The sequence below is a fragment of the Sorex fumeus genome, unplaced genomic scaffold (genome assembly GCF_029834395.1).
Source record: "Sorex fumeus unplaced genomic scaffold, SorFum_2.1 ptg000044l, whole genome shotgun sequence".
NCBI lineage: Eukaryota > Metazoa > Chordata > Mammalia > Eulipotyphla > Soricidae > Sorex > Sorex fumeus.
Window position 1 is genome coordinate 15,285,311 of NW_026606101.1, and position 27,998 is coordinate 15,313,308.

A 27,998-nucleotide genomic window follows, 5' to 3' on the forward strand; every position below is an offset into this window, starting at 1 on the left:
TCTTTGTAGGATAAATAAAGTAAAATATAAAAAGAAATCAGTAATCAGAATACGTTCATTTAAACCTAGTGTGTTCCACAATCTAAGGAGAGTTCTGTCACCTACAAATATTTTTGTATTTTAAATGGGTTTCTTCTTTACATGAAAATAGTTTAAACTGAATATAGATTGAATTAGAAGATAATCTGGGTTTAATAAAATTAATGAAAAATGGTTCTGGTTCCTTAAAACTTAGCATGGGAAGGATTTTTTACATCAGTTTAAAAATGTTTTTAATGTTCTTTCTAGTTCATTAAATAAAACTAAGAAATACAAGCAATATGTTCTACACTCAAGTGCTTATGAGTAAGCGGGGACCATTGGCCAAAATATGGCTTGCAGCTCACTGGGAGAAGAAACTCACAAAAGCTCATGTATTTGAGTGTAATCTAGAGATAACCATTGAAAAAATTCTGTCACCTAAGGTATGTCATTAAGATTATACTATTATTTGCCTTGACTTTCGGAGAAGAAAAGTAAAATAAGTGTGATTATTATAAAAAACATTTTCAAAGAAACTTTACTTCTCAAATAGTATCTTTTAATTCCTATCATATTTACTGCCTGAAAATAAATATATATCAGCCATAAATTATATGGTTATAGTTGTTTTGGCATAAAATCTGGAATAATTATACAGTGAAATGCAGTAGACTTTATATTAGTTTACTTAATATTCATAATAGCTTTGTAGATTTTTTTAATAACCTCACTGAATGTGATAGTTAAAAGGATCAGTTATTGAACTGATCAGATTTCATTGAATTCCTCTTCCGTTGCTTAGTCATTATGTTGTTTGGCAAGCTGCATAATTTACCTGGGTCTTTGTATTTTCTTCTGTAAATTGAGGCTGTTGTCAAAATAATGTACGAAAAGCCCTAAGGACAATTTCTGGCACCAGAAAAAGTACATAATAAATTGTAATCATCATTAATAAATTGAGGTTCAGAAGAGCCAAGATTTGAAATCAAGCCTGACTGCAGTGTTTATATTCTTCCGGTAAAACCAGGAATAGTTTTGGTGGGTTTTTTTTTGTTTTTTTTGCTTACCTACCAGAATTTTACTATATCCACCAGAATATAAATATATTCTTTTAAAGATAAGAAATTCGTATGATTTTTTTAATTTTCAAAGAACAGGATTTCTAATTTTTAATATTCTAATATTTCAAAACTATTGAAAGGTGAAAATTGCACTTCGAACTTCAGGACATCTGCTTTTGGGAGTTGTTCGAATATATAATAGGAAGGCAAAGTACCTTCTGGCAGATTGCAATGAAGCATTTCTTAAAATGAAGATGACATTTCGTCCAGGTATACATGCTATATCTGTTTGTCTCACTTGTCTTGGTCCTTCTGTATTTTTATTTTGGTTGTGATCTTGTAATTGGTTGCTCTTTATAATTTCAAAATGACTATAGTGAATCAAAGTTTCCATTGAGAAAAAGAGTTTTGTAACAGAAAGTACAAGAAATTTTTATTCAATATCTAGTCTAGGAAAACCTTTCTGGAGGGGATAAAATTTGAGCTTATACTTAAAGATGGGTAACCAGCCCTGTAAAAAGTCCTGGAAACAATAGCGTTCAGGCAAAGGGAACTTTACAAGACAAAGGTGAAAAAATGCTTGACTTGTTCAGGGAACAAAAAGACCAGTTTGGTTAGAGAATAGTGAAGGAGGGGAAAGTGTCCTTAGATGATACCACTGATAGGTTTGTAGTACTGCAGAGGCCCTGATTCAAAATTTGGATTTTATTTCAAAGCACTGGGGAAGTCACTGAATTGTTTCTAACATGGGAGCGATCTAGTCTGGTTGCATTTTAAAAACATCACCCAGACTGCTTTGTAGAGAACGAACTTGAGGGGCAAGAGTGGATTTGAGAAACCAGTTAGGAGACTCAGTGGGAAGAAACGGACATTTAGTTGAGAGTTTCCATTTTATATATTATCATTGCTTATTGAATGTGGTTTTGATTTTTTTCAGGACTAGTTGACCTTCCAAAAGAGAATTTTGAAGCAGCTTACAATACGATCACATTGCCAGAAGAATTTCATGATTTTGATAACCAAAATATGAAGTAAATTATTATTTTAAATTTTCTTGGTATTTTATTGTTTTCATCTGCAAATTTCATGAATGTAGATGGAATGTAGTTAACCAAAAAATGTACATGCAATTAGCAAAAGAAAATTAGTTTGGAATTTTTATTTATTTATTTGCTTTTTGGATCACACCTGGTGATGCACAGGGGTTACTCCTGGTTCATGCACTCAGGAATTATTCCTGGTGGTGTTTGGGGGACCATATGGGATGCTGGGAATTGAACCCAGGTCGACTTTGTGCAAGGCGAACACCCTACTCACTGTGCTATCACTCCAGCCCCTAGTTTGGAATTTTTAAATACAACTCCAAAATTGTTTTATTTGCTGAATGTAGATTGCAATATTGACAGTGTTTTCAGCCATTCAGTTAATAAATATTTAATGAGTGCCTTCCATAAGGCAGACACTATTCTAGTTAGGCACTAAAGAGATAGCAAGAAATAAAACATAGTCTCTGGTCTTGTGAATCTTGTAAATTAGTTGGGATAGATAGCTAAAAAATCGGGCTGGAGTGATAGCACAGCGGGTAGGGTGTTTGCCTTGAACTCGGCCAACCCGGTTGGCCCAGTTTCGATTCTTCCGCCCCTCTCAGAGAGCCCGGCAAGCTACCGAGAGTATCTTGCCCTCACGGCAAAGCCTGGCAAGCTACCCATGACGTATTCAATATGCCAAACATAGTAACAACAAGTGTTACAATGGAGAAGTTACTGGGCCTGCTCAAGCAAATCGATATAGTGCTACAGTTAAAGATAGAAAATGAGCAAGTGAATATACAATATACTCATCATGATTTGTATTGTAAAAAAAATAGTAAATAAAGTAAATGATAGAGTTATCAAGAAAGACTTTTCTTAAAATATCAGAACAGAAACCCAAAGGAGGTAAAGGAACAAATCATAAAGCATTGAAGAGAAGATTGTTCCAGGTAGAGCAGATGAAAAGACCCCAAGAGAACATATCAAACATTTTTAAGAAATAACAGAGAGGCTCAAACTGGGGATGAGGTTAGAGAGATAAATGGGTTGCTGATGTCATAGAGTATTATAGGCCAGTGGTTCTCAACATATGGCCCCAGTAGGTGCCCAGGATATTCCAAAGGGGCCACAGGTGAAAATCCCGTAAATGCGGGCACAAGACTAGGGGATGAATGGGATGAGAGGAGATGCACAGAAAGGAAATAAAGCTGTAAGAGAGTTATAGTCTGAAAAAATCTTGAGAAATACTGTTGTAGACTATACTACGAACTTTTATTTTTCTCAAATAGGAAGCATAGTAGGGTTTTCAACAGAAGAGTGATGGGATCTGACTTGATTTCAACCTGCTTACTCTGAAGCTAGGGAGGAAATGGAGAACTATTCTGAGATTATTGCAGTAGGAAGTGCAGGCTTGTGCACTTCCTACTCCACTCCATTCTCATTTTCCAATTTTTATTTTATCAAGGTGCTAGCAGTCAAATTAGCTAAGAGCTAGATAAGACTTGAAGAGATTGAAGGGAAGAATGAACTAATTTCTGGCATAAGAATGAAATTACCATCAATAAGATTAAGATACCTAGGAATTGTGAGACTTAAGAGGGATGAAGGCAGGGCTGGGGAGATCATCTCGAAGCACCCCCAAGTTCAATCTCTGTCAACACATGTTCCTCTAGCACCATTGGTGTAGCCCTGATGGTGCCCATCTCTCTTAGGCCCATGCACTGAACTCTTCTGCCTTTATAACAGAGGCTAGAACCTCTGCCCCCACCATCTTGCCAAAAGGGATAAAGGCAATACAAGTTTTGGACACGTTTATTTCTTCTTTTGGGAAGGTGAGGGAAGAAGGATGAACCCAGAGTCTCATACATGCTAAGCATGCACCTACATCTATGGTCCTTGGACATAATTTTTATTATTATGGTATCAGACATCTGAGTTGGTATGCATATATTATTGGTATAAATGTATGTTATTATATGTATGAAGATTATATACATCTGAGTTAGTATGTAGTTGAATATCTGGGTCTAAAAATCAGGAGAGAGGTTTGAAATACCCCACAAGGAAGTATAGGTTTAAAATAGAAAGTAGAAAGTAATGTGAGGACTGAGTATTGCCTTGTTGTCTACAGTTGAGGAAGAACTAATAAAAGATATGAAAAAGGTATAGCTAATAAAGTAGGAGGAAAACCAAGAGTGTAGTGTCCCAGAGGCCAAGAGAAAACATATTCCTTAAGAAAGGAAGTAAACATCTATTTCAAGGGCTGTTAGAACAAGTAAGATAAGGACTGAGAATTGATTATTGGATTTGGTTGACAAGGAAATCATTTATACATGTGTCTATATGTCTAGTGTTTATAAATAATTAAAATTAAAATCCTTATTTAAAATATACCCATTTTTACAAGTGATTTTTTTAGTATATTATAAAAATCACTGTATTCTGTTTGCATGTTTTTCTCACTCTTGTATTTCTCCTTAGTACTACAGAAGTTTCAGAACACTTCACTCTGAACCAAAGTAAACCTGAAGATATCACACTTCGGGAAGATTATAGTAATGATCTACTTTTCCAAGCTGGAAGCTTTGGTAAGAATATTTGAGAAATAAAAATTATAAATTATCATCATTATATTTGCATTCTGTTGTACCAATGCTAATAGAAATAGGTACATCTATGACAGTGGAAGTATCTTTAGAAAGAATTTTTTATGATAAATAATAAATTTGTTATTTCCTTTTTCTAGCATAGGTGTCATTCCTAGTCTTAATCTTACAGTGCACTTTTTTCCTATATTCATCCATTTATAGTATACATACTCTATGCCAGATGTCATGAACATGGGCAGTTTAAACATTCATTTCTTCCCTAAAGGAACATCAGATTGGGAGAGAGACATACATTCAAACATTTGTTGCATATAAATAGTTGCTGTATGGTTATGTATGTAGATATATAGTTAAATATGTATATAAGGTATTACATGTGTACTGCATATGATACTTTCAGGATGATATTTATTCCAACAAATTATATAAATTGTGAAATAAAAATTTTTGAAAATAATTTATGGAACCAAGAGAATTATCTCAGTGGCTTAGAGTACCTTTCTTTCAAGCTTATGGTTGTGAATTTAATCCCCCATGCAACCACACATGCTAAGCAGGAAACTACCCTGCCAGCTCTGTTATTTGTGATCTCTAGTTCTGCGAGTGATTTCCAGCTCCATTCACAGCAAGGTTCATGTAAGTATCACAACATAGGGGTGCAATTATGATCCTGAACTGAAATATGTGTGAGAACCACAGCCTGGAAGTACAACCACAGCCTGGAAGTACAACTGCTGGTGAGCGCATGTGTGATTCCTATGGTGACTTCCAGTGAATAGTAGTACTACAGTCAAATGTTTGTGAGCACAACTAAAGAGTGTGATTCCCCAGTAAGCATGAATGTATATCTCAACTGAAAGGGGTGCAGCTTTCTGTAAGCACCATAGCTGAGTGAGGTATAAGTACTGCAACCTGTACAATCCCCTATAACCACCGCAGCTAAGTGTGTGAGCATTTAGATGTAGAACCCCTGGTCATCACAGTAGTATGAACAACAATGAAAAGAAAAACAGAAGGGTGGAGGAAATAAAAATATAACACAATAAAATTAGTCAAAAGTTTAGTGAGAAGATTATGCTATACAATAAATACACATTGATTATGAAAGAAATTGTTGAGTGTATTTTAGATTAGATAGCTTTGGCTGTACAGCAGTTGTCTTTTCCAATGGCATTTAGCATATTTTATTATTTTCCCCTTACACTCTTTTCTTTTGTATTGTTTTTGTCATTTTTATAGTGATAATAGGAGGCATATATACACCTTAAATATAGTGTTCACTGAGATCACACACTTTTTGGTTGTGGTTCTTACTGGGCATTATACACTTCATCATGGTACTTGCATAGTTTAGCTTTGTACTGCCCTCTTGGTTGTAGTATATGCTGGAGATCACACACTTTGTTGTGGCTCTGAAGATCACAAAAGGCTATGTTCTAGGGATTGCATTCAGCGTAGGGGCAGTGCTGGGCATAGGACTCATGCAAGGCAGGTGTCCTACCACTCATCCTTTCCATCTTGTAGAGTGATATTATTATATACTTTCTATATTAGTTTGAAAAGTCCATAAGAAAAGCATCTATGTTGTGTTCATATTTAAATGTCTATGGTACCCAGAGCAGTGGGCTTCTATAGAAAGATAGCCTAAAACGGTCTTGGATTTAATGAAAGAAGATGGTGAAAAAAATACGAAGTAATGCTTGAACTATGTCTCTAAACTCCACTTCTGACCTTTTTTTTCCCTTTCATAACTATTAGGATTTACAGATTTTGTTTTTCAAATGATCTGTGGCAAATGGCCAATTTTGCAATTTTTTGTTAACTTCCAATATGTCATGGATTAACACATTGTAGAACACAATACAAATTATTTACTAGACAAATTTAAAACTTAAAATGAGACTAAATATTTTGTCACTAATTCAACATAAATAAAATTATTTTTATGTATGAATTCTTTTTTTTTGGGGGGTGTGGTGTTTGGGGCCACACCTGGTGATACTCTGGGCTTACTTCTGGTTCTGCACTCAGGAAACACTCCTGGCAGAACTCAGGGAACCATATGGGATGCCAGAGTCTGCCACATACAAGGCAAGTATCCCTTTACTGTTACTCTAGCCCCCAATAAAATTATAGTGCTTTAAGCCATTTTAAACATTTACCTGTAACTGGTATATTTTCCAGCACCATTCTACAGATCATTCTTCTAGTTGCGTGATATTTTACTGGCTGTAACACCAAACCTTGAAATGTAAAAGATAATAATAATCATATTCTCTACTCACATTTCCATATAAAAGATTCTTATTCAGGCCTACAACTTTAGGAACACTTTCAATTTTGCTTTCTGTAAATATTAGATTAATGCTGATGTTTTAAAATCTGAAGTGTCTCTTGGTATTCTATTTCCCTAGTCTCCAATACAGTTCTTCAGTCCTAAAGACTTGTTTGTCCCATAAAACCTCTTGCACATCTTCTTCCAATATCTTCCCACATTTTATATGTGTACCAAAAAATTAATTGCCCTCAAATTCCTTTTATTTTTTTATTTTTAGAAATTAGAAAAGTTTATTGGAAAGTAGAAGAGAAAGCAAAAGGAAGTACCCATGAGGGAGGAACTTAGTAGTATAGGACTAAATTCCAAATTCCTTTTATTTTTAATGTAATTTTTCTCTGCCTAAATAAGTGCCTTAAATTCCTGTGACTTACTGATAGATATTCTGCCTATTTTCAAACATTTATTGCTTGCTTTATTCTATCAACTCCTTGCTTTACTCTTTTCTCTACTCAAGCAAGTGTCTCACGAGATAATTCAATTTAGTTGTTCTCATTTCTATATCTTCTTCAATTTAAAAATGTGGGAAGAACATAGACTAATAGACCTGAGTTTGATTCTGACAATTTTCTATTGAACAAATCTTTAGTCCATCATAATAAAGGGCATAATAAAATGCCCCTTCTCAGCTCTTACTTTCTATTAGATGTAAGCCTAAAGAGGAATTTTCAGTATGAGTAAAAATTCATGTTTTTTTCTCTGCTTTGCCCTGTCATGTTACTATGACAGAAAGCAATGATACCTTTCTGTGGATGTGTTTCCTTGTTTGTACAAGGGCAACAAAAGTATCTTCTATTAATATAATATAGTGCAAATAATTACAGTTAATGTTAGCTAACCAGTTTTACTATCTTTTTCAACTTTCTTCTCTCCAATTACTAACACATTGATCATTCCCAGTCATTCAATAAAAATTTGTTGGATGAATATTGTAGGCCCATTCTTTAATATCTTACCAGCATTTTTGTTGCTAATAAGGCAACTATGCTCCTTACAGTTCAAATCTCCATTATAAAGAAGCAAATACAGGCAATTGTCCTGGAAATAACATGAAATTACACTTAAAAAGTGCAATTCTTTTTTTTTTCTTTTTGGGTCACACCCAGCAATGCTCAGGGGTTGCTCCTGGCTCATGCACTCAGGAATTACTCCTGGCGGTGCTTGAGGGACCATATGGGATGCTGGGAATAGAACCTGGGTCTGCAGCGTGCAAGGCAAGCATCCTACCCGTTGTGCTATCGCTCCAGCCTCAAGAAGTGTAATTCTGGGTTTTTTTTATTTTATTAAAAAGGTTTTTAATAGTGAGACATCATGAGGTACAGTTGCAGACTTACACATTTTTGTGCTTGGGTTTCAATTATACAATGATCAAATACCCATCTCTCCACCGGTGCCCATTTCCCAACACCATGGATCCCAGTATCCCTCCCACCTTCCATTCCCCCCTCCCCCATCCCACCCTGCCTCTGTGGCAGGGCATTCCCTTTTGTTCTCTCTCTCTTATTGGGTGTTTTGGTTTGCAAAAGAGGCAATGGGTGACAATTATGTTTAGTCTATAGTCTACTTTCCGCATGCTTCTCCCATCCTGGGAGGATCCTCCCAACACCTTTATTTAGTGTTCCAGAAGTGTAATTCTTAATTCTTGTATGTCTACCTAAAGTAGAAGAAATTATTTTACTTCCAACAATTAACATATGTATAAATTCAGCTATACTACAACTGAAAATGCTACCCTGATGTTTTCACTTCCCACCCCATATTGCACAAGAAACAACATTAAACTAAAAATCCAGTCTACGCTCATTAATGGAATAACTTTAGTTGATTAGTTCAAATAATATTTAACTCATTTTTTTATATCTAAGATATCTGTAAGAAGATAAATGAGTAGCATTTCTCTTGGGGATTTGCCCACATCTCAGCTGTAGATGTTCTGCTCCCAGCTCTCTCCGTTCTAAAGAAGCTGGTGTTCTCTTGATTGCTTAAGTTTGTCTCTCCTTTTTCATATTTCCCTAAACAAAACTATTCAATATACACAAAAAAGAATATAATTTCTTTTAAGCCTAAAATTCTATGTTTGTCTAACTCACTTATTTTTGATGTTATGTTCATTCAGGGGAGGAATCTGAAATTCTCAGAAGACATAGTTTTTTTGATGACAACATCTTGCTGAATTCCAGTGGTCCTTTACTTGAACAGAGTTCTGAAAGTGTCATTGGAGAAAATGTTCTGTTCTGTGACAGTAGAGATGGATTTGGAGATGAAGGAGCTGCAGGAGAAATGATTGGTATGTTTCAAATCATATAAAAATTGGATATTTTTAAAAAATGGATATTTATGTTATCAAATTACTGAAATAAATTAAACTTGTTAGATAAAATTAACGGGCTGGAGCAATAGCACAGTGGGTAGAGCGTTTGCTTTGCACGTGGCTGACCCGGGTTCGATTCCTCCCCCCCTCTCTGAGAGCCCAGCAAGTTACCAAGAGTATCTTGCCTGCCTGGCAGAACTTGGCAAGCTCCCCATGGCATATTCGATATGCCAGAAGCAGTAACAAGAAGTCTCACAATGGAGACATTACTGGTGCCCACTCAAGCAAATCAGGAGGACAGTGCTACAGACAGTGCTCCAGATAAAATTAACATTTAACATATGTTTCAGTGTCATTAAATCATTACATATTTTATGCAAGGGTTCAAATAACTAGATTTAGGTAAATGGCCAACTATTTAAATATATCTTCCATAAAAGTTATAAAATATTGCTTTTTGTACTTAGAATTCCTAAATTTTAGAGAGAAAGGAGTAAAGTTTGTATATGTCTTATAAAATATGCTAAATCATGTACAAAGAACCATTTTTCTTTCCTCCACCCCTCTCAGAGAGCCCGGCAAGCTACCGAGAGTATCTCACCCGCATGGCAAAGCCTGGCAAGCTACCCGTGACATACATATTCAGTATGCCAAACACAGTAACAAGTCTCAAAATGGAGACATTACTGGGCCTGCTTGAGCAAATCAATGAACAACGGGAGGACAGTGTTTTTGTTTGTTTCAGAAATGATGGAACAGAGTTTACTTTATTTTTATATTAATGATATTATAAAGTAATCATAGAAATGGTATACAGAAACTTGAAAATACAAATGTGTATATTTTATTTTTTATATTTCTGGTTTTGTTTTGTTTTGGGGTCACACCCAACAATGCTCAGGAGTAGCTCCTGGCTCTGCACTCAGGAATTATTCCTGGAGGTGGCTGAGATCCATATAGGATGCTGAGAATCAAGCCCAGGTGAAACACATGCAAGACAAGAATTCTACCCACTGTAGGATTCACACTTCAACCCCAAATGTATATATTTTAAAGACATTGACATATCCAATGTTTTAAAAAGTTCTCGATGGGGCCTGAGTGATAGTGCAACAGGTAGGGCCTTTGCCTTCACGCAGCTGATCTGGGTTCCATCCCCGACACTCATATGGTCCCCCAAGCACTGTCAGGAGGAGTAACTTCTGAGTGCAGAGTCAGGAGGAACTCCTGAGCATTGCCAGGTGTGACCCAAAAAATGAGGGGAAAAAAATTCTCTGATAGGGTCAGAGCGATATTACAGCAGGTAGAGTGTTTGCTATGCACACAGCCTATCAGGGTTTGATCTCTGGCATCCCATATGGTCCTCCCCAGTTCAGAAGTAATTCCTGAGCACAGATCCAGGAGTAACCCTTGAGGATCACTGGATGTGGCCCAAAAACAAAAACATAACTTTTTTTGATAATTACAATTTTTCTGAAATTTGAAAATTTTGGGGGGGAAACGTAGAGACTCCACCTCAGATCTCTACCAAAGGAGTTTGAATGTTCTTATTTCTTGATTTTAAATCTAATGACTTTTTTGTTGTTCATTTGTTTGGATTTTTTGTTTTGTTTTGAGGTCTTATTTCTGGCTCTGTGCTCAGAGATCATTCCTAGCAGAATCCTAGGACCTATGTGGTGCTGAAATATGTGTGCACCCTAGCCGCTAATGCTATCTTACCCCTTTAATGTCTTTCTAAGAAGACAACTATCTTATGTTAGTTTAGTATTTCCTGAATAAACATCTAAAATAGATTTTAATAAAGAAAATGAAATGAAATATATAAATTTCTTATTATCCTGCATAAAACTTGACTATGTAAACACATTTATTAAGTAGGACTTTCATTTCTGTATCCCTCAATTCCTTGCATAGACTATTAATCAATGTTTAGTGGGCAAATAACAGATTCAGCTCAATGTGACATAACTGTTCATTGTATCCTTCAAGATAATCTTTTGCAAGATGATGAGAATCTTTTTTTAGAAGATGCAGATTTGAACAGAGAAATTTTCCTGCCTCCTAAGCCTTTACAAACAACAGTGGGTATGTTGAAATTTTTATTTCTGTAAAAAGTGAAGAGACCCTAAGATTCAAACTAAGTCTCAAAACTTTATGGTTTAAGAAGTCTCATAATATAGTGGAAATAGTAAAGAATATTGTCTTAAACTCTCTTAGTCTGATTCTAGATCTTACAGAAATGAAAGATGTGCAATATACAAGGAGATGGGAGAAAGATACAAATGATGGGCATAACCAGGATTGGGTTAAATAAACAGGATTAGGTTTATTTGAAATATGAGCATTTAAAATACTCTACCAAAATGTTTTGGGCTGAGTTAGTTCAGGTATTAAAGTGCTTTCCTTGCATAAAGCTGACCCCAGTTGGATTCCCTAATACCACATATATTCCCATGAGTACCACCAGAGGCCACTCCTGAACACAGAGCCAGGAATAGCCTAAGTTCTTCTGAGTTAGCCCAAACTTCCTCCCCACAAAAAAAAAAAAAACAACAAAAAAAAATTCTTATGTTTGAAAACAATTAAAATAACATTGCATGGTAAAAAAAATGTTTTGAATTAGTATGGTTATTGATAGTAATGTGATATTTAACCATTGACACACAATTTGAGTGAAATTTGAAATGAGATATTTTCTACATAAAACTTTTGTGAAAGTACCTCAGATAACTTGAGGTCTGACAGCCTTATTGTTCTTAAGAATTAAAAATATCTGTAAAGATAGTAAATGGGTTAAGGAGCTTTCCTTCATGTGACTGTTCCTTATTCTATTAACTGACACTACATGTGTTCCCCTAAGTATTTCCACGAGTAACCTCTAAACATAGAACCAGTAGTAGACCCTGAGCACTGGTGGTAAGACCCCAAATCCTAGTCCCTAAGAAAAGATTTTAAAGTACCGTGAGGGCCTGAAAGATAGTCCACTGGTCTGTAATACATGCTTTGCATGCAAAAACACTGGGTTAGATCTCTGGCACCACATGGTCCCCAAGCACCAAGAGTAACCTTAAATATAGAGCCAGCAGTATAAACACTGCCCTTCATCCCAGTATAATTTTGTTTTGTTTTGTTTGAGAGCCACACCCAGAGATGATTCTCCGGGCTTCCCCTGACTGTTTTGTGCTTAGGAATCACTCCTGGCAGACTTGGAGGACCATATAGGATGCTAGGGGTTGTTTCTGGGTCAATCACATGCAAGCACCCTATCTACTGTACTATTTCTCTGGCCCCATCTGTTTTTATTTTTCAGTCTTTTTGATGTTACTTTGCTTTCTAACAGTGTAGATATTTAGAATGTGAAAATAAATAGGCAATGCAAATGTAGCTATGGTTCTTTAATGGGTCAACTAATAAATTATTTAACAGAATAAGTAAAAAGTTTAAGCACACATATGGAGTCAAATTTATATGAGTTATTTACAGTGATAACTGAGCCTTATAAACCACATGTGGAAAAGACACTATGGTTGTCTGAGCCTCTTTATTTATATGTTAAGTGCATAACTCTAAGAATTTAAGTATGTCTCTAGTAGCAATGTAAGCCTTGAAATAATTTATATTTTACTTTGACTTTTATCTAGTTCTCTAGCTTTTAATATAATCTTTTTATAATCTTTTTAAAACAAGTATTTTTATGTGAATACTGATTAGTAGAAACAGAGCCAGAGATCATATGTCTACTTGAAAATGAAGAAATAAATGCCATCACACTATCAAATGAAGAGGAAGGATTTACCCTTGAACCAATTGATATTTCAGGTAAGAGTTTTTATCCTACTTTTAATTTTGAACATACTTTTAGAAGCTATGATATATTTGAATGGTCCATGAAAATTTGGGAGTAGACAACCTAATACTAACATTTCTTTCTAACTATGTCTTGTCTCAAATCTTCACCCATTCTGGGAAACCTAACCTTCCTTCTCTTTGCATCTTTGCTAAGGAAAAGCTTGACTTCCACTTTCTACCTGACAAAATGACTTTAATTACCCTTAAACCTAGCCACCTGCAGGGTAGAGGGGCGGAGGTAAAGGGAGGAGTACACACTGGACATATACCAAGTGATGCTTCAAAAAGTTATTATATATATGTGTGTGTGTGTGTGTATATATATGTACATATATATATATATATACATATTCTAAGGAACTTCCAAATTGACTGACTTGGATCCTGAGAGATAGTATAGAGGTCAAAACACTTGCCTTGCAAGCAAACAGCTCCATTTCAATCCATGACACCATATACGCTCCATTACTCAGGTACTGCCAGGAGTGATCTCTAAACAGAGTCAGAAGCAAGCCCTGAGCATCACTGGGTATGTCCCAAACCACTCCTCTTCCCAAATTAAATGATACATCTCTCAGTATACTCTCTGCTCTATATTTCCTCAGTTGTCCACTAGAGTACTTCCTAGCAGCTGAAGGAACAGTACAGAAACGTAGAGCAGCTGCCTTGCAAGTGTATAGTCACAAGTTCAAATCACAGCATCACACATGGGCCAGGGGTGATTCTGGTTTTTGTGCCTGGCAATTCTGCTGACTCTGTGATCCTTTCTGACTTTAACACAGCCAGATGTGTGTAAGCATAATGCCTCCAAAAAAAATTCCTCTTACGCACCCATGCACATTAAATAACACTATACAAATGCCAGCTATTTTCTACTCATACACTCTAGCTGAGCAAAAACCTTAGAAAGCATAATTTTCAATAGAGTGATGGGTATTTTTATCCCAGAACAACCCAGTAGGTTGTTTTATTGTAGGTTTTATTGTATCGATGTTCTTAGCAATGCATTGCCTAGCATACCATTTTACAAAGCAATATGACCAATCATATTTGTGTTTATTTCTTTGTTGTTGGCATTTAATTTTTTAATTGCAATTCTGTAGTTTAATATGCTATTAATGATTTGCCCGAGCAAATCAAAGACCAACGGGATGACAAGTGATAATGATTTCTCTATATTTGTGTTCATTTCTTTCTATTTAGACATTGCTGAGAAAAAGAAAAGTAAAAAGAGGAAGTTGCTCATAGATCCAGTGAAGGAGATCAGTAGCAAAACTATGCATAAACAACTTAATTCCTTTACGGACACTCTCATGGTTTTGGAACTTGCACCTCCCACTGAAAGACTGATGATGTGGAAGAAGAAAGGAGGAGTAGAGACTCTTCTGTCAACTGCTGCGCAGGATTTGACTCATGCTGAACTGAAAATGGTAATGTCTTCTTTCTATTTATGTGGGTGTGATACTGGATTATGAACAAATAAAAGTTTATTTATAACCATATATCCAATAGAATTTAAACTTTTTAAAATACCCTTACTTTTGAATTCATTTACTGGATAGGTATACAGAAATTGTAGTTTTAAGTTTTAGCATATGTGTTTGTTTTATTGAATTGCTTATCTTATATAAAAATGTGTATTTTTGCAGTTGTTTACAAAATTTTTTCTGTCCTGTGACTTTAAATTTACAAGAAGTTTGATACAGAAGGAATCAGTAAGGGAAGAAACAGGAAATAAAACCACAAAAGGTGAGACATCCTAATGCTGTTGGTGTTGAGGTCAGGCACAAAAACAAAAAGTTCATTTACACTATAAAATTTAGATGTTATTTAACTCCCAATTTACAGATTTAAATGTTCTCTCTAGATGGATATTTAAACTTATGAAATAATTTTGTTAATTTTTCTTTATAATTGCAGATTAATTTTTGTTGAACGAACTGTAGACAAATTATTTTATCTGTATTATGTAGACTATTCTTAAACTCACTCTCTCCAACCCTTCCGACCCTCATATGTTCTTCTGATAAACCTTTAACAGATGTTTTTTATATCTAGTATAATGTTTTACTTTAAAATCACGGGGACCAGAGCAATAGTATAGCAGGTAGGGCAGTTGCCTTGCACATGGCCAACCAGGTTCAATATCTGGCACCCCATATGGTCCCTGAGCACAGCTAGGAGTAATTCCAGTCTGTAAAACAAGGAATAAGCCCTGAGTTCATCAGGGTGTGACCATAAAAACAAAACAGGACAAAAATAACAGAAGGCTGGGAATATACTTGATGGGATAGAGTGCATGATTTTCATGTAGGAGCCCCAGGCTTGAGCCCAGCACTTCATGGTTCCCTATGTACCACTGGGAAAAACTTCTGAGCACTGCAAGCTGTGGCCTCATAACTAATAATAAAATAATAACAAAATAATTAGTATTTAAAAATCACCTATTTGTAAGATTAACTTTTAAGTAATCACTGCAATTAACTTAAGACAGATATTTTCATTTATCTAAGTCACTGTCACTGTCACTGTCCTCCTGTTGTACACTGATTTTTCTCGAGCAGGCCCAGTAACGTCTCCATCGTGAGACTTTGTTGTTACTGGGTTTGGCATATCGAATACGTCACGGGTAGCTTGCCAGGCTTTGCCCTGCGGGCGTGATACTCTCGATAGCTTGCCGGGCTCTCTGAGAGGGGAGGAGGAATCGAACTCGGGTCGGCCATGTTGACTGCATGCAAGGCAAACGCCTTACCCGCTGCACTATCGCTCCAGCCCATTTATCTAAGTAAATATGAATTATTAATAATTGCTCATTATTATTATGACCATTATAAAGTAATGTAAAAACAAATTTTGTGGAAGTATACTTTACTTCCTGATCACTCTTTCTGAAAGCATCAGCATGTGCTAGACAAATATACCCAGAAAAACTTGAGCAATCTATGTTGTTATGAGAGCAGATTAATTTTTTGGAGTGAGTGTGGAAGACATTAAATGATCTCCACCATCTATGGTGAAGTATATATGTGATGAAGAGGCAGAGGAAAGGAAAGGGGAAAAAAATATGTGACATTTAGGGAATTACAGGAAGGGTCCTGTGCAGTTTGTTTAAATTCTTGGTGTTTTATTTCAGACGTGTATAGTTGTTGTAACAAACATATTCCACTTTAAGTCTGAAAGATATTTTGGTGAATCTTCCTTAATAAATCAGAGACCTCCATGACAGAAGAGCCCCGTTACCAACAAGAGTCCAGTCAAAACGAAGCTTGGAAGGAAGCGATTGATGGATCTATTGGTGGTTCTTATGAGGATACAAGTAGAAATAATAACTCTGAGGTAAGTTAACCAGAGCAAATACATTACAATATTTTGCTTCTCTGACATAGATGTAGTGAAGAAGCTTAGAGATTTGGATATATCTTTTTGCTTGTTTGTCTTTTTGTTTTTCAGTCACAACAAGGCTGTGCTCAGATTTACTCCTAATTCTGTGCTCAAGAATCACTCTGGGTGATGCTTGGGAGGTTGTATGTGGTGACAGGGTCAAACCCTTAGTTACTGTACTTTCTCTCTGGCCCCTATATATTTCCTTATACTCATAGTTTATATTCATTTTATTTTATTCTAGAATTTCTTTAGTAATTCGCAATCACTGTCACTGTCACTCTCACTGTCACTGTCCTCCTGTTGTTCATCGATTTGCTCAACCGGGCCCAGTAACGGTTCCATTGTGAGACTTTGTTGTTACTGTGTTTGGCATATCGAATACATCATGGATAGCTTTCCAGGCTTTGCCGTGTGGGTGAGATACTCTTGGTAGCTTGCCGAGCTCCCCGAGAGGGGAGGAGGAATCAAACCTGGGTCAGCCACGCTGGCCGCATGCAAGGCAAACGCCCTACCGCTGTGCTATCACTCAGTTATTAGAAAACGGTCATGGTCACGGTCCTCCCGTTGTTCATTGATTTGCTCGAGCGGGCCCAGTAACATTGTGAGACTTGTTACTGTGTTTGGCATATCGAATACATCATGGGTAGCTTGCCAGGCTTTGCCGCCCAGGCGAGATACTCTCGGTAGCTTGCCAGGCTCTCCGAGAGGAGAGGAGGAATGAAACTTGGTCGGCCTGGAGCGATAGCGCAGCGGTAGGGTGTTTGCCTTGCACGCAGCCAACATTAGAAAACATAGTTGAAAAAAAAGGACTTTTTCAGTAGAGGCTGGGATCGGGAGGTTGGGAGAGAAACTGGGGACATTGGTGGTGGGAAATGTTCACTGTGAAGGGACAGGTGTTGGAACATTATATGACTGATACCCAATCATGAACAACTTTGTAACAGTGTATCTCACTGTGATACAACTTAAAAAAATAAATAAAAATTAATTTTTATCTTAAAAGTTAAAAATAAAAACTTTTTCAAGGCCCAAGAGATAGTAGTGTGGATAAGGCTGACCTAGGTTTAATCCCTGGCACCACATATGGTCTCTCAAGCATCGCCAGGGGTGATCGCTGTGCACAAAAGCAGGAGAAAGCCCTGAGCATTGCTGGATGTGGCCCAAACACCAAAAATACATTTTAAAACTCTTAAATATTTTTTCAGTTGACACTTTGTCAATTTTACAAATGTAAATATTGCAGCAACACCAAAAAAAAATGTACTTGTGTGGGACTGGAGAGATAGTACAGCAGAGGGCACATGCCTTGCACACAGCTGACCTGGCTTTGATACCCTGCATCCCATATGGTCCCCTGAAAACCACCAGGATTTATTTCTGAGTGCAAAGTCAGAAGTAAACTCTGAGCATTGCTGGGTGTGGTCCAAGACCAAAATCAGACAAACAAACAAATATATATATATATACTTGTGTTTTTCTCTCTGTTCCATCATCACTATATTTTGATAGTCACCCAGGAAATTCAAAGTTAATCCATAATGAAACTAAATGCTCTTAGAAGAAAAGACAAATTCATAATTCATTAAATCAAAATATGTTTGACTAAGTATTTTATAATATACCAGATACTGAGATAACTGGATCTCAAATACTACACTCTTCCTTATTTGGGCATGGGCATATCTTATGGTGTAGCTTTGAAAATTATCATTAGGCAAGTTTGTTTAATTTACTATTTTAACATATTAAGAAATAGGTTTACCCAAGTGCTTGAAGTGAAGGAAAATGATGAATACATTTATTTTTCATCTTTCACTTCTTAATCCTAAACTTATGCTTTAAATTTTAATTTCCTTCTTATAGTCTGTGAACAGATGTAAAATAAAGTGGGAAATCAGAACACAACTGAAGGAACAAGAAAATGTTGATTCTTATTAATCACTTTCACATCTTTTTAACAAAAGTTTTACATAACTTAACTGCACATTAAGTTTTATGTAATCATATTAAAGGATAAAATGAGGGCCAGAAAAATAGTACAATGGGTAGGGTGTGTGCCTTGCATGCAGCTGACCAGGTTCAATCCCCAGCACATATGATCTCCCAAAACCTATCAGGACTGATTCTAGAGTACAGAGCCAGGAGTAAGTTCTGAGCATTGCCAGGTGTGGCCCCAATTTTTTTTTAACTGAATCACCTTGAGATACAATTACAAAGTTGTTCATGATTGGGTTTCAGTTATACAATATTCCAAAACCCACCCCTTCACCAGTGCACATTTCCCAACACCAAGTGTCCCCAATTTCCCTCCCATCAACCCCTTTCCCCCAACCCCTTACAACCTGCCTCTATGCTGGTACTTCTCTCTCTCTCTCTCTCTCTCTCTCTCTCTCTCTCTCTCTCTCTCTCTCTCTCTCTCCAATACAGATACTAAAAGGTTATCATATATATGCCTTTACCTACTCTTAGCACTCAGTTCTTGTTCAGAGTGATCATTTCCAATCCAACTATCATTGTCATAGAGGTCTCTTCTCCATTCTAACTCCCCCTACCCACCTCCAACTTGTGACAAGCTTCCAGCCATGAACCAGTTCTTTTAAAAAGATAAAAATGCAACTCTGGCCAAGAATAGGCCCTGAGAACCAGCAGATATGAACCAAAATCATCACCCCAAATAAAATATAATGCTACGCCTTATATTCACTGCAAATTTTTTAAAAAAAAAACTAAAATGGAAAACGTTAACTATTTTTTAACTTAACACATGTGAATAACACAGATGGCAGCTGGGAAGTGAAGTTTGGCAAGAGTTTAAAGATGGAAAAGGGGCCAATGGGTTCCATAGTAATTAAAAAAAGGAAGATAATAGGAATAGGAAATTCCTGGTTTCCTCTTTCTTATGCTCCCCCCCCCCACACACACACCCCTTAATGTTTTCATTCCCCTTCCAGAAGAGAGTTTTTTCTCCCTTTCCCACCATGGCAGCTTCAGTAGTGGTGATTGCATCCTGTCATGGCCCTAGGTAGGAATCTTTATATCCCTTTCCTCTTTCTCATCCTCCCTGCTTACAGATCTTCCTCTTCCACCTCTACTGGCATGAGAATAGAGATAGAGGGCCAATACCTTACAAAATTTATCAAAAGAAAGTTCTCAGCATAGTAGCAGAAAACTTTTGAGTGGGCGGCTGCAGTGGTGAAGGAAATAGGAGGGGGAAAGATGGGCAGCAAGGAAATTAGTTTACAAATTCTCATTTGTAGGAGGCATTTGGGAGATAGGCACGTATAAGTCAGTGGAGAACTACCTAATATTCTTCAGGAATAATGTTTTGAGAATGAGGTTGAATCTTTGAAATTAGTATTCTTATGATTATAACACTTAACAAAATATGATTGTTTCTGTAATAACTATAATTACTTTGATGACTTACCTTTTTTGCCTAATTTATTTTATCAGGATAGTGTTGAAATTATTTGTTCACCTGCTGTGGAATCAAATTCTACACCCCAACAAGAAACTGAAAATCGCCGAGTTGAATTGGTAGATATATATTAGAGTGTTAAGAATGTTCTTTAAAAAATGGTTATAAAATATTTAACTCTTATCTAAAAATTAGGTTTTTGGCTCTTAAGATCTAGATTTATGATTTAAAGATGTGTTTGATTTTAGTTCACAAAAAACATATGTAGAATTGCTTTAACCTTTCCCCCACTACTTTGCTTTTTCTTGTTTTTATTTTGTTTTGTTTTGTGATCACACACAGCGACACTGAGGGATTACTTCTGGTTCTGCGGTCAGAAATTACTCCTGGCAGTGCTTGGGGAACCATATGGGATACTGGGGATGGAACCTGGATCAGCCACATGCAAAGCTAACACCCTATCCACTGTACTATCGCTCTGGTACCTTTTCTCCTTTATGTTGAAACTTCCAATAATTTACAGAAAGGTGCAAGGTTTTTATGTTTATCAAAGATAAGCTCTGGTTTAGAATATTAAGAATTGTTGGGCTGGAGAGATAGAACAGCAGGTAGGTTGTTTACCTTGCATGTGGTCAACCTGGGTTTGATCCCCAGCATCCCAGATGGTCTTCCAAGCACTACCAGGAATGACTCCTGAGTGCAGAGGAAGGCATAACCCCTAAGCATCATGGAGTTTGGCCAAAAACAAACAAACAAAAAAACCCCAAAAATATAATAATAAATCTGCCTAAAATGTTGAGAATTGCTATTTTAAATTATTCTATCATCTCCAAAGAAACAGAGTTATACTGGGGATGACCTATGACATTTGAAATTTTATTTACAAAAGTATAAGCATTTTTTCCAAGCTACTTTTATGCCTCAAGACCAAATCTATACAAAACTTTCAGAGATCAGAAAAAATAAAATTATCTGCTAAAAAAGCTAAAGTTCATGACAAAACCAGAAGTAATATCTGACTATCTGATACAATACATATCACTGCCTTATTTCTTTAGTTCTTGTTCTCTAGTATGATGGCATTTTTTAAGGGTTTAGTGAATTTTGAAATTTTATTTTAGTAAATAAAATAACTGGCACCTGTCCTGCATGTTAGACCACAGACTAGAGGTTATAAACAAGGCAGTAGCTCAGTGGTTTTCAGCTGTTTTACGCATGCAAAACCAACACCAAATAGCAGACTGGTTGAATAATTTTGCATTTGATTATCTTTTCATATGTAGAAATAGATTCAATTCTCTGGATTTTCAGGAACTGAAAAAAATACCTGAACTTTTTACCCGAAACATCCAAAGAGCTGAGCCAAAAATAGGTTTTGCCTCTCTTTTCCTTGCTGTAGACACAGATTATCTTCATACATAGTCAAGTAAACCATGACATAGCACAAGTTCAGCTATTCTAACAATTCACAGGGCTTTACATACAATAGATTCAGCTGGATGATGTGTAGATAGATCAAGTGGAGAGGATTCAGCAAAGTACATACACTATTTCTTCACAGTCTTTCCTGTGGAGGTTTAGCTATGAAATATAGGTAAAACTGCAGTCTTATAAGTCTAACACAGTGGACCATCACTTTTCATGTATGAAAAATATCATTTGTATATTTAACAACAAAATATATATTAATAATTGGGTGAGCTCCTTTATCCCAGGATAGACAATATAAGGAAGGATACAACATGTATACGACAAGGAAGTTGGGACAGTTGGTGAGAATAGAGAATCATGAGAACTTAAACCTGAAGAGAATATTCTGGAGCTTTCTGAATTCAACTTGGAGTTCGTAAAACTAAAACCTGCTCTTTTTTTTTTTTGGCTTTTTGGGTCACACCTGGCAATGTACAGGGGTTACTCCTGGATCTGCTCTCAGGAATTATTCCTGGCATGGCTCAGGGTACCATATGGGATGCCGAGGATTGAACCCAGATCGGCCACGTGCAAGGAAAATGCACTCCCTGATGTACTATCGCTCCAGCCCCAAAACTATAAGCTTTTTAAAGAAGTATCTGGATTCCAGAAATATGCATGAAGTCTTGAGAGTGGACTTAAGGATGACAAAGATGCTAACAGGCTATATGGTCAGAATGAGCCTAGGGAAATTTATAAAGTGGGTCAGACTTCTGCCACTTTCCCTTCCCCAACTCTTTGTAAACCTGCTCTTTTATCAAACTCATCAGCACCTTCCTATGCCCAGCTTCTGTTCTTAGCTAATAAGGTGTTACTTGGTAAAGGCTTAGACTCACAGTGAGTTCCTGTGAAGAGATTTCAACTTAAATTTTTTTTTCTTTTTTGGGTCACACCCAACGATGCACAGGAGTAACTCCTGGCTCTTGCACTCAGGAATTACTCCTGGCGGTGCTCATGAGACCATATGGGATGCTGGGAATCGAACTCAGGTCGGTTGCATGCAAGACAAACTCCCTATCTGCTGTGCTATTGCTCCAGCCCCTCAACTTTGAAATTTTTAAATATTGAGATTTTTTTTTTAAGTAACAAAGTTTTGGACAAGGCTCACTGGCAATCTGAAAGGTTTCTCACTTAATGGTATAAAACTACTACATGTCAGTTTTTGTAATAGCTTCTATATTACCAGGTAAGTTCACAGGCCAGTTTTTCTATAGTGTTATGTTTACTCATGTCAGTTGAATTCAAATTTACCAGAGCTTGGATGGTGCTAGCAAAATAGCTGACTTTACTTTTTGAAATTTAGGGGGATATATTACCCACAGCATCTCTTACTCTGAGCAATTTTTTAGAAATGACCCAGAAAGTATGGACATAATCAATACTCTGTATTTGTATATTATTCTTATTCTCTCTTTTATTTGACTGTCAACTCCTTAATTTGCAGGACCATTATAGTATGCTGCAAATATAGTTGTGCTTCTTGTAGCAGTTAACACAATGCTTAGAAAATAGCAAACTTTTGGGACCAGAGCGATTTTGTAGCAGATAGGGCGTTCATTTGCCTTGTGCATAGCTGACCAGGATTTGATCCTTGTAATCCCATATGGACCCCCTAACACCAAGAGTAATTCCTCACTGCAGAGCCAGGAGTAACCTCTGATAATCACTGAGTGTGACAAAACAAAAAACAAACAAAAGAAAGAAATAGTAAACTTTTAACAAGATTGACCTAAATCTTTTATTAACCATTCAAACAGGAGCTGTTGGAAAATGAGCAAAACATTATGGAAGAGAGATGGAATCGAAGAATACTTTATATGCTAAATAAATTGCGGGTAAGATAGGGTTTTATACTTTACCTATATTTTAAAATAAATAAAATATTGACTTTAGTATTCTAGATATTGCTAAAACTTAAACTGTTCTAATTACAGCCAAATTTTATAAAGTGAGATGCTAGGTGAGGCCTAGCATATATAAAGCATGTATTCCAGCAACTTAAGCTATCTCACTGGCCCTTAACTAATTTTTTTCAAAATAAACTGAAATCTTAGCTTTGTAACATCCCTCCCTATCTCCAGTATATTTTTTATTAATTTTTAAAGAAGTTTTATTGGATTACTGTGAGATACACTTACAAACTTGTATGGTTGCATTCCAGTCAAACAATGCTCAATCACCCATCCCTCTACCAGTGCACATTTTCTACCACCATTGTTCCCAGTGTCCCACCCACTACCCCCACCCCACCCTACTCCCTGCCTCTGTGGCAGGTACAATCCTTTTTACTCTCTCTCTAATTTGGGGCATTACAATTTGCAATACTAAGAAGTCATCATGTTTGGTTCTTGGTCTACTTTCAGCACACATCTCCTATCCTAGGCGATCCTTCCAATCATCATTTACTTAATGGTTTTTTCTCCATTCCAACTGCCTTTTCCCCCAGCATGTGGGGCCGGCTTCCAAACCATGGTGTGATCCTTCTGGCCCTGATCTCTTCTGTCTTTAGGTGTTAGTCTCATATTGTGCTACTTTATATTCCACAGATGAGTGCTGTCATTCTATGTCTGTCCTCTTTCTGACTCATTTCACTTAGCATGATACTCTCCATGTCCATCCACTTATACGCGAATTTCATGATTTCATCTCTTCTAACAGCCTCATAGTATTCCACTGTGTAGATATACCAGAGTTCCTTTCCTGTATATTTTTAGCATAGTTCTCAGTATTTATAATATAGATGTTTGTTTGACTATGACAGAGCCAAAATATTAATGACCTTAAAATATAAGTTTATTTTTCTTGCAGCTGAGAGATAGCTCAGGTGGTAGAACATACGTCTAATAGGTAATCTCTGACACTCTTTGTCTACCAGGTCTTGTGACCCTCTGTGATAACCCTGATGGCCTTTAATCGACACTAGCCAAGCACCGCAGACCACATAGGGTGAGCTCTGCCAGGAGTACCCAGATTTTTTTAATGTTAATTTTTCTTAAAAGAAAAAGTACAATCTTACATGACAGCACAACTGCCCACAAAGCTCAGCTACACAAAGCTCATAGGCATGTGCACAAAGTTAACAGTGACACGGGTTTCCTATGTTGCATTTGCAATATTCTTAGGACCCAGAAATTATGTGTATGGTTTCTCACGTTTTATTGACCAGCATTTAGTCACATTAACACATTTACCTTGGAAATATGGTCCTAATCTGGCAATCTTGGGCCCAGCTAACTATGTTATTGCTATGAAAGAAGAGAATGGGTATTAAGGGGCCAGTAACCATTGCTACAAAGATTCAGTGAACTTTTATAGTGCAAGTGCATTCTTGCCAAATGTATGGAACTTTCTGAAGGGTTGGGAATGTTAGTTATTACCTCCTCATCCCATTGATTTAGTGTCTATATAACCATCCTCAATCCTTACTCCAAAATCTCAGACAATATAATAAAATATGTTTTAGTATGGTCAAACATATCAATTGATTCATTGCCTGCCTGCCTGTCGGCCTTCCTTCTTCCTTTCTTCATTCTTTTTTCTGAAGCAATCCCTCCCAGACTTCATCATTGCTCTGTTTTTGTTTTGTTTTGTTTTTTTATAATGTAGGAGTACTGCTATTTGTTCAGCCAGTGATGAAGCTGATTGAATTGGGCACAAATTCCACATTACTTTTTTTTATTCTGAATGTTAATTTTATTTTATTATTATTTCCCCCCCTTTTTTTGATTCACCATGAGATACAAAGCTTTCATGTTTGAGCTTCGGTCATACAATCATCAAACACCCATCCCTTCACCAGGGCACATTTTTCACCACCAAAATCCCCAGTATACCCTTCCCCACTGTTCCAACCTTTCCCTTGCTTGTATGGCAGACAATATCCCCCATACTCTCTCTCTACTTTGGTTACATTCAATGTTTCGACACCAGTCTCATCACCACTCAAACCTGCTGAAAAGGCAATGCTAGACGATTTGTTTTGTATTGCTTGTTATGGATAGGATGTAATGTCCAGGAAATCCTGTGTCATTCTCTTCCAGGAGCTTTAGTTTATAGTCTCTGGGTCTTGGCCATTGATACATGGCCCCAGGGGCAATTTGTGGGTGTGATTGCCAAGCTACTGGAAAACTGGGGACCTGGGGGGAGGAGGCCCAGTCCTGATCCAAGCGGGCTTGGAGATCTTAGTCAAGGTTTCCCACATACATGAGTTTTCCTGCTGGTTGGATCTCTGGTGAGGTTCATTCCCTCTTGGGTGAGGCTCATCCAAGCGTGTGGAGAGTGGCCCATTGCTCTGTTTTAATACGAACTAGTTGCCTTCTATGTTTGTTTCAGTTTCAGTTTTGGGAAAGGAAATGACAATGACAAGGAAATTCCTTTTCTTCTTTCCTAAATGCATTACTCTATTTCTTGGTTATTTGATCTGTCATTATTTTGAATTTTGTTTTGTTTTGTATTATTTTTGGCCACACCCAGTGGTTCCCAGGGCTTACTCATAGTTCTGTGCTTAGGGATCACTCCTATCGATTTTATGCTCAATAGACCATATGTGATGCTGGGGATTGAACCTGGGTCAGCTGCAAGGCAAGTGCCCTGCCCCCTGTACTATCTCTCTGGCCCTTCTAGATATTTTTTAAATGATTTTTGAAATTGAAAAACAGTCCCAAGGTAAAAGAAACCAGTCAATACACATCTTGTCTCTTCAGAAGGAATAAATGACTGGGCATATTATCTCTTAAAGGTTGCTGACATTGGGTCACTACTTTGGTTGAAATAAAGGACAACAAAGTTTAGCTTAATTTGTTAAATGTTATTGGCTATATATGGTATTTCTAAAAATGCTTTACAACTATGCAAGGAATGTAGTACTCATGGGGATACTGGCCTATATTCATCATAAGATTTCTAACTAAAACCATATACTTCTATTTTAGGAATCTAAGTCAACGTATTAATCTTTATTCTAGAAGTTATCTTAATCCATAATTAAATACTTAATTATACCTCAGTTTTTTTCTAGCACATTCACAAGTGCCCTCTGATGAATCTAGCTTCTTTTAAATCTGATCATAGAAATGGGGACAGGTGTTAAAACCAAATTAAATTGAATTAAGTCTTCTATTTGTGTCAGTAATGCTGTACTCATGATCCCCTGCCACTGAGATGTACATGTATACTTCTACATTTACCAGTAGGATTGATTTTATTTACTCACACCTACTGTACCTTTAAGGAAAGAAGCTGATCATCTTCATTATATTTGAAGCCTCCCCAAATCCTGAAGTTTTCCCCCTTCCCCACCTCCAGGTTAAACTAATTGCACTTTCCAAAGCAGCCACTTACATAAGTAATGATTTGGGAGGGCATAAGATCCAACATTTACGTGACATATTAGGAATTTGCAAAATACTTTACATCCTTTTGTATGCATTTTCTCAATGAACCAAGCCCATGCTCAGTTACCTACAGTGTTTTTAGAGTACTGATGGATGAGTCATTGACTTTTCCTCATTAAGGATTTTATAATCACTTATCAAAAATATAAGGGCTGGAGCAATAGCACAGCGGGTAGGGCGTTCGCCTTACAAGCGGCCAACATGGCTGACCCGAGTTCGATTCCTCCGCCCCTCTCGGAGAGCCCGGCAAGCTACCGAGAGTATTCGATATGCCAGACACAGTAACAACAAAGTCTCCAACGGAGACGTTACTGGGCCCACTCGAGCAAATCGACGATCAACAGGAGGGCCTTTACCTTTACCTTTACCTTTACCTTATCAAGAATATCAATATTTTTGTTTATTATGTATTCACAGCCTGGGTTTTCTTTTAATAATCATAATTCATTCCTTTTCTCTTTTCTAATTATTTCCCCAGGAAGCCAACAAGATGGGAAATGAATACTTTAGTCTATTACATCTCTGTAAAAATGGTGACCGAAAACAAGCAGCAGCCAAATTTTATAGCTTCCTTGCCCTTAAAAAACAGAAGGCTATTGAACTGAGCCAGAGTGCTCCCTACGAAGATATCATAGCTACAGTGGGACCAATGTTCCATGAAATGTGAAGAAATTCACAAAATGCAGATTTTTGCTCTCGCTGAAATCTCAGTATAGACTGTTCAATCTACCGAAGAAGCTGCCTAGAAGCAATGGAAGGTCTGATTCTTTTCATAGATAGGTCAACTCTACTTCCTCTGTAAATTCAAAATAATCATAGACAGACCTGGAAACATATATGCTCACAGAAATACCTATAGACAGCTTAGTAGTTTAAAAAAATTAGCTGACATGATTATATAGCATTTACCATTTCCTTGACCTAAATGTGCTTAGCATACATATTTTAAATAGCATTTGCCTTCAAGAAATATTTAAAGACCTTAAAAATTAATTAATTTTTTATTGAGATACTATAGTTTATAAACTGTTGAAGTCATTGTTGATACAGTTTCAGAGATACACCACCAATCTTTCCATCAGTATTTCAAATTTATATTGGATCACTCACTTATAT

At 36.7% G+C, this 27,998-nt stretch overlaps 1 protein-coding gene across 1 annotated transcript; it reads left to right on the plus strand.

Annotated features, from left to right (window-relative positions):
• Positions 1–320: 320 nt before the first annotated feature.
• On the plus strand, positions 321–27,549 carry LOC130030312 (double-strand-break repair protein rad21-like protein 1). Its single transcript, XM_056121557.1, has 12 exons — positions 321–464; positions 1,223–1,352; positions 2,020–2,113; positions 4,595–4,701; positions 9,174–9,344; positions 11,358–11,453; positions 13,080–13,187; positions 14,421–14,647; positions 14,867–14,966; positions 16,429–16,553; positions 23,247–23,324; positions 27,361–27,549. Exons 1-12 carry the CDS (start codon positions 321–323, stop codon positions 27,547–27,549), a joined length of 1,569 nt encoding a protein of 522 aa, XP_055977532.1.
• The last annotated feature ends 449 nt before the right edge of the window (positions 27,550–27,998 follow it).

Bases quoted from the DNA above. Each gene is read 5' to 3' on its own strand.
- LOC130030312 (XM_056121557.1), top strand. From the start codon at position 321: ATGTTCTACACTCAAGTGCTTATGAGTAAGCGGGGACCATTGGCCAAA. The intron at 1,353-2,019 runs GTATACATGCTA...GATTTTTTTCAG, and splicing joins GAAGATGACATTTCGTCCAG to GACTAGTTGACCTTCCAAAA. The intron at 4,702-9,173 runs GTAAGAATATTT...ATGTTCATTCAG, and splicing joins TTTCCAAGCTGGAAGCTTTG to GGGAGGAATCTGAAATTCTC.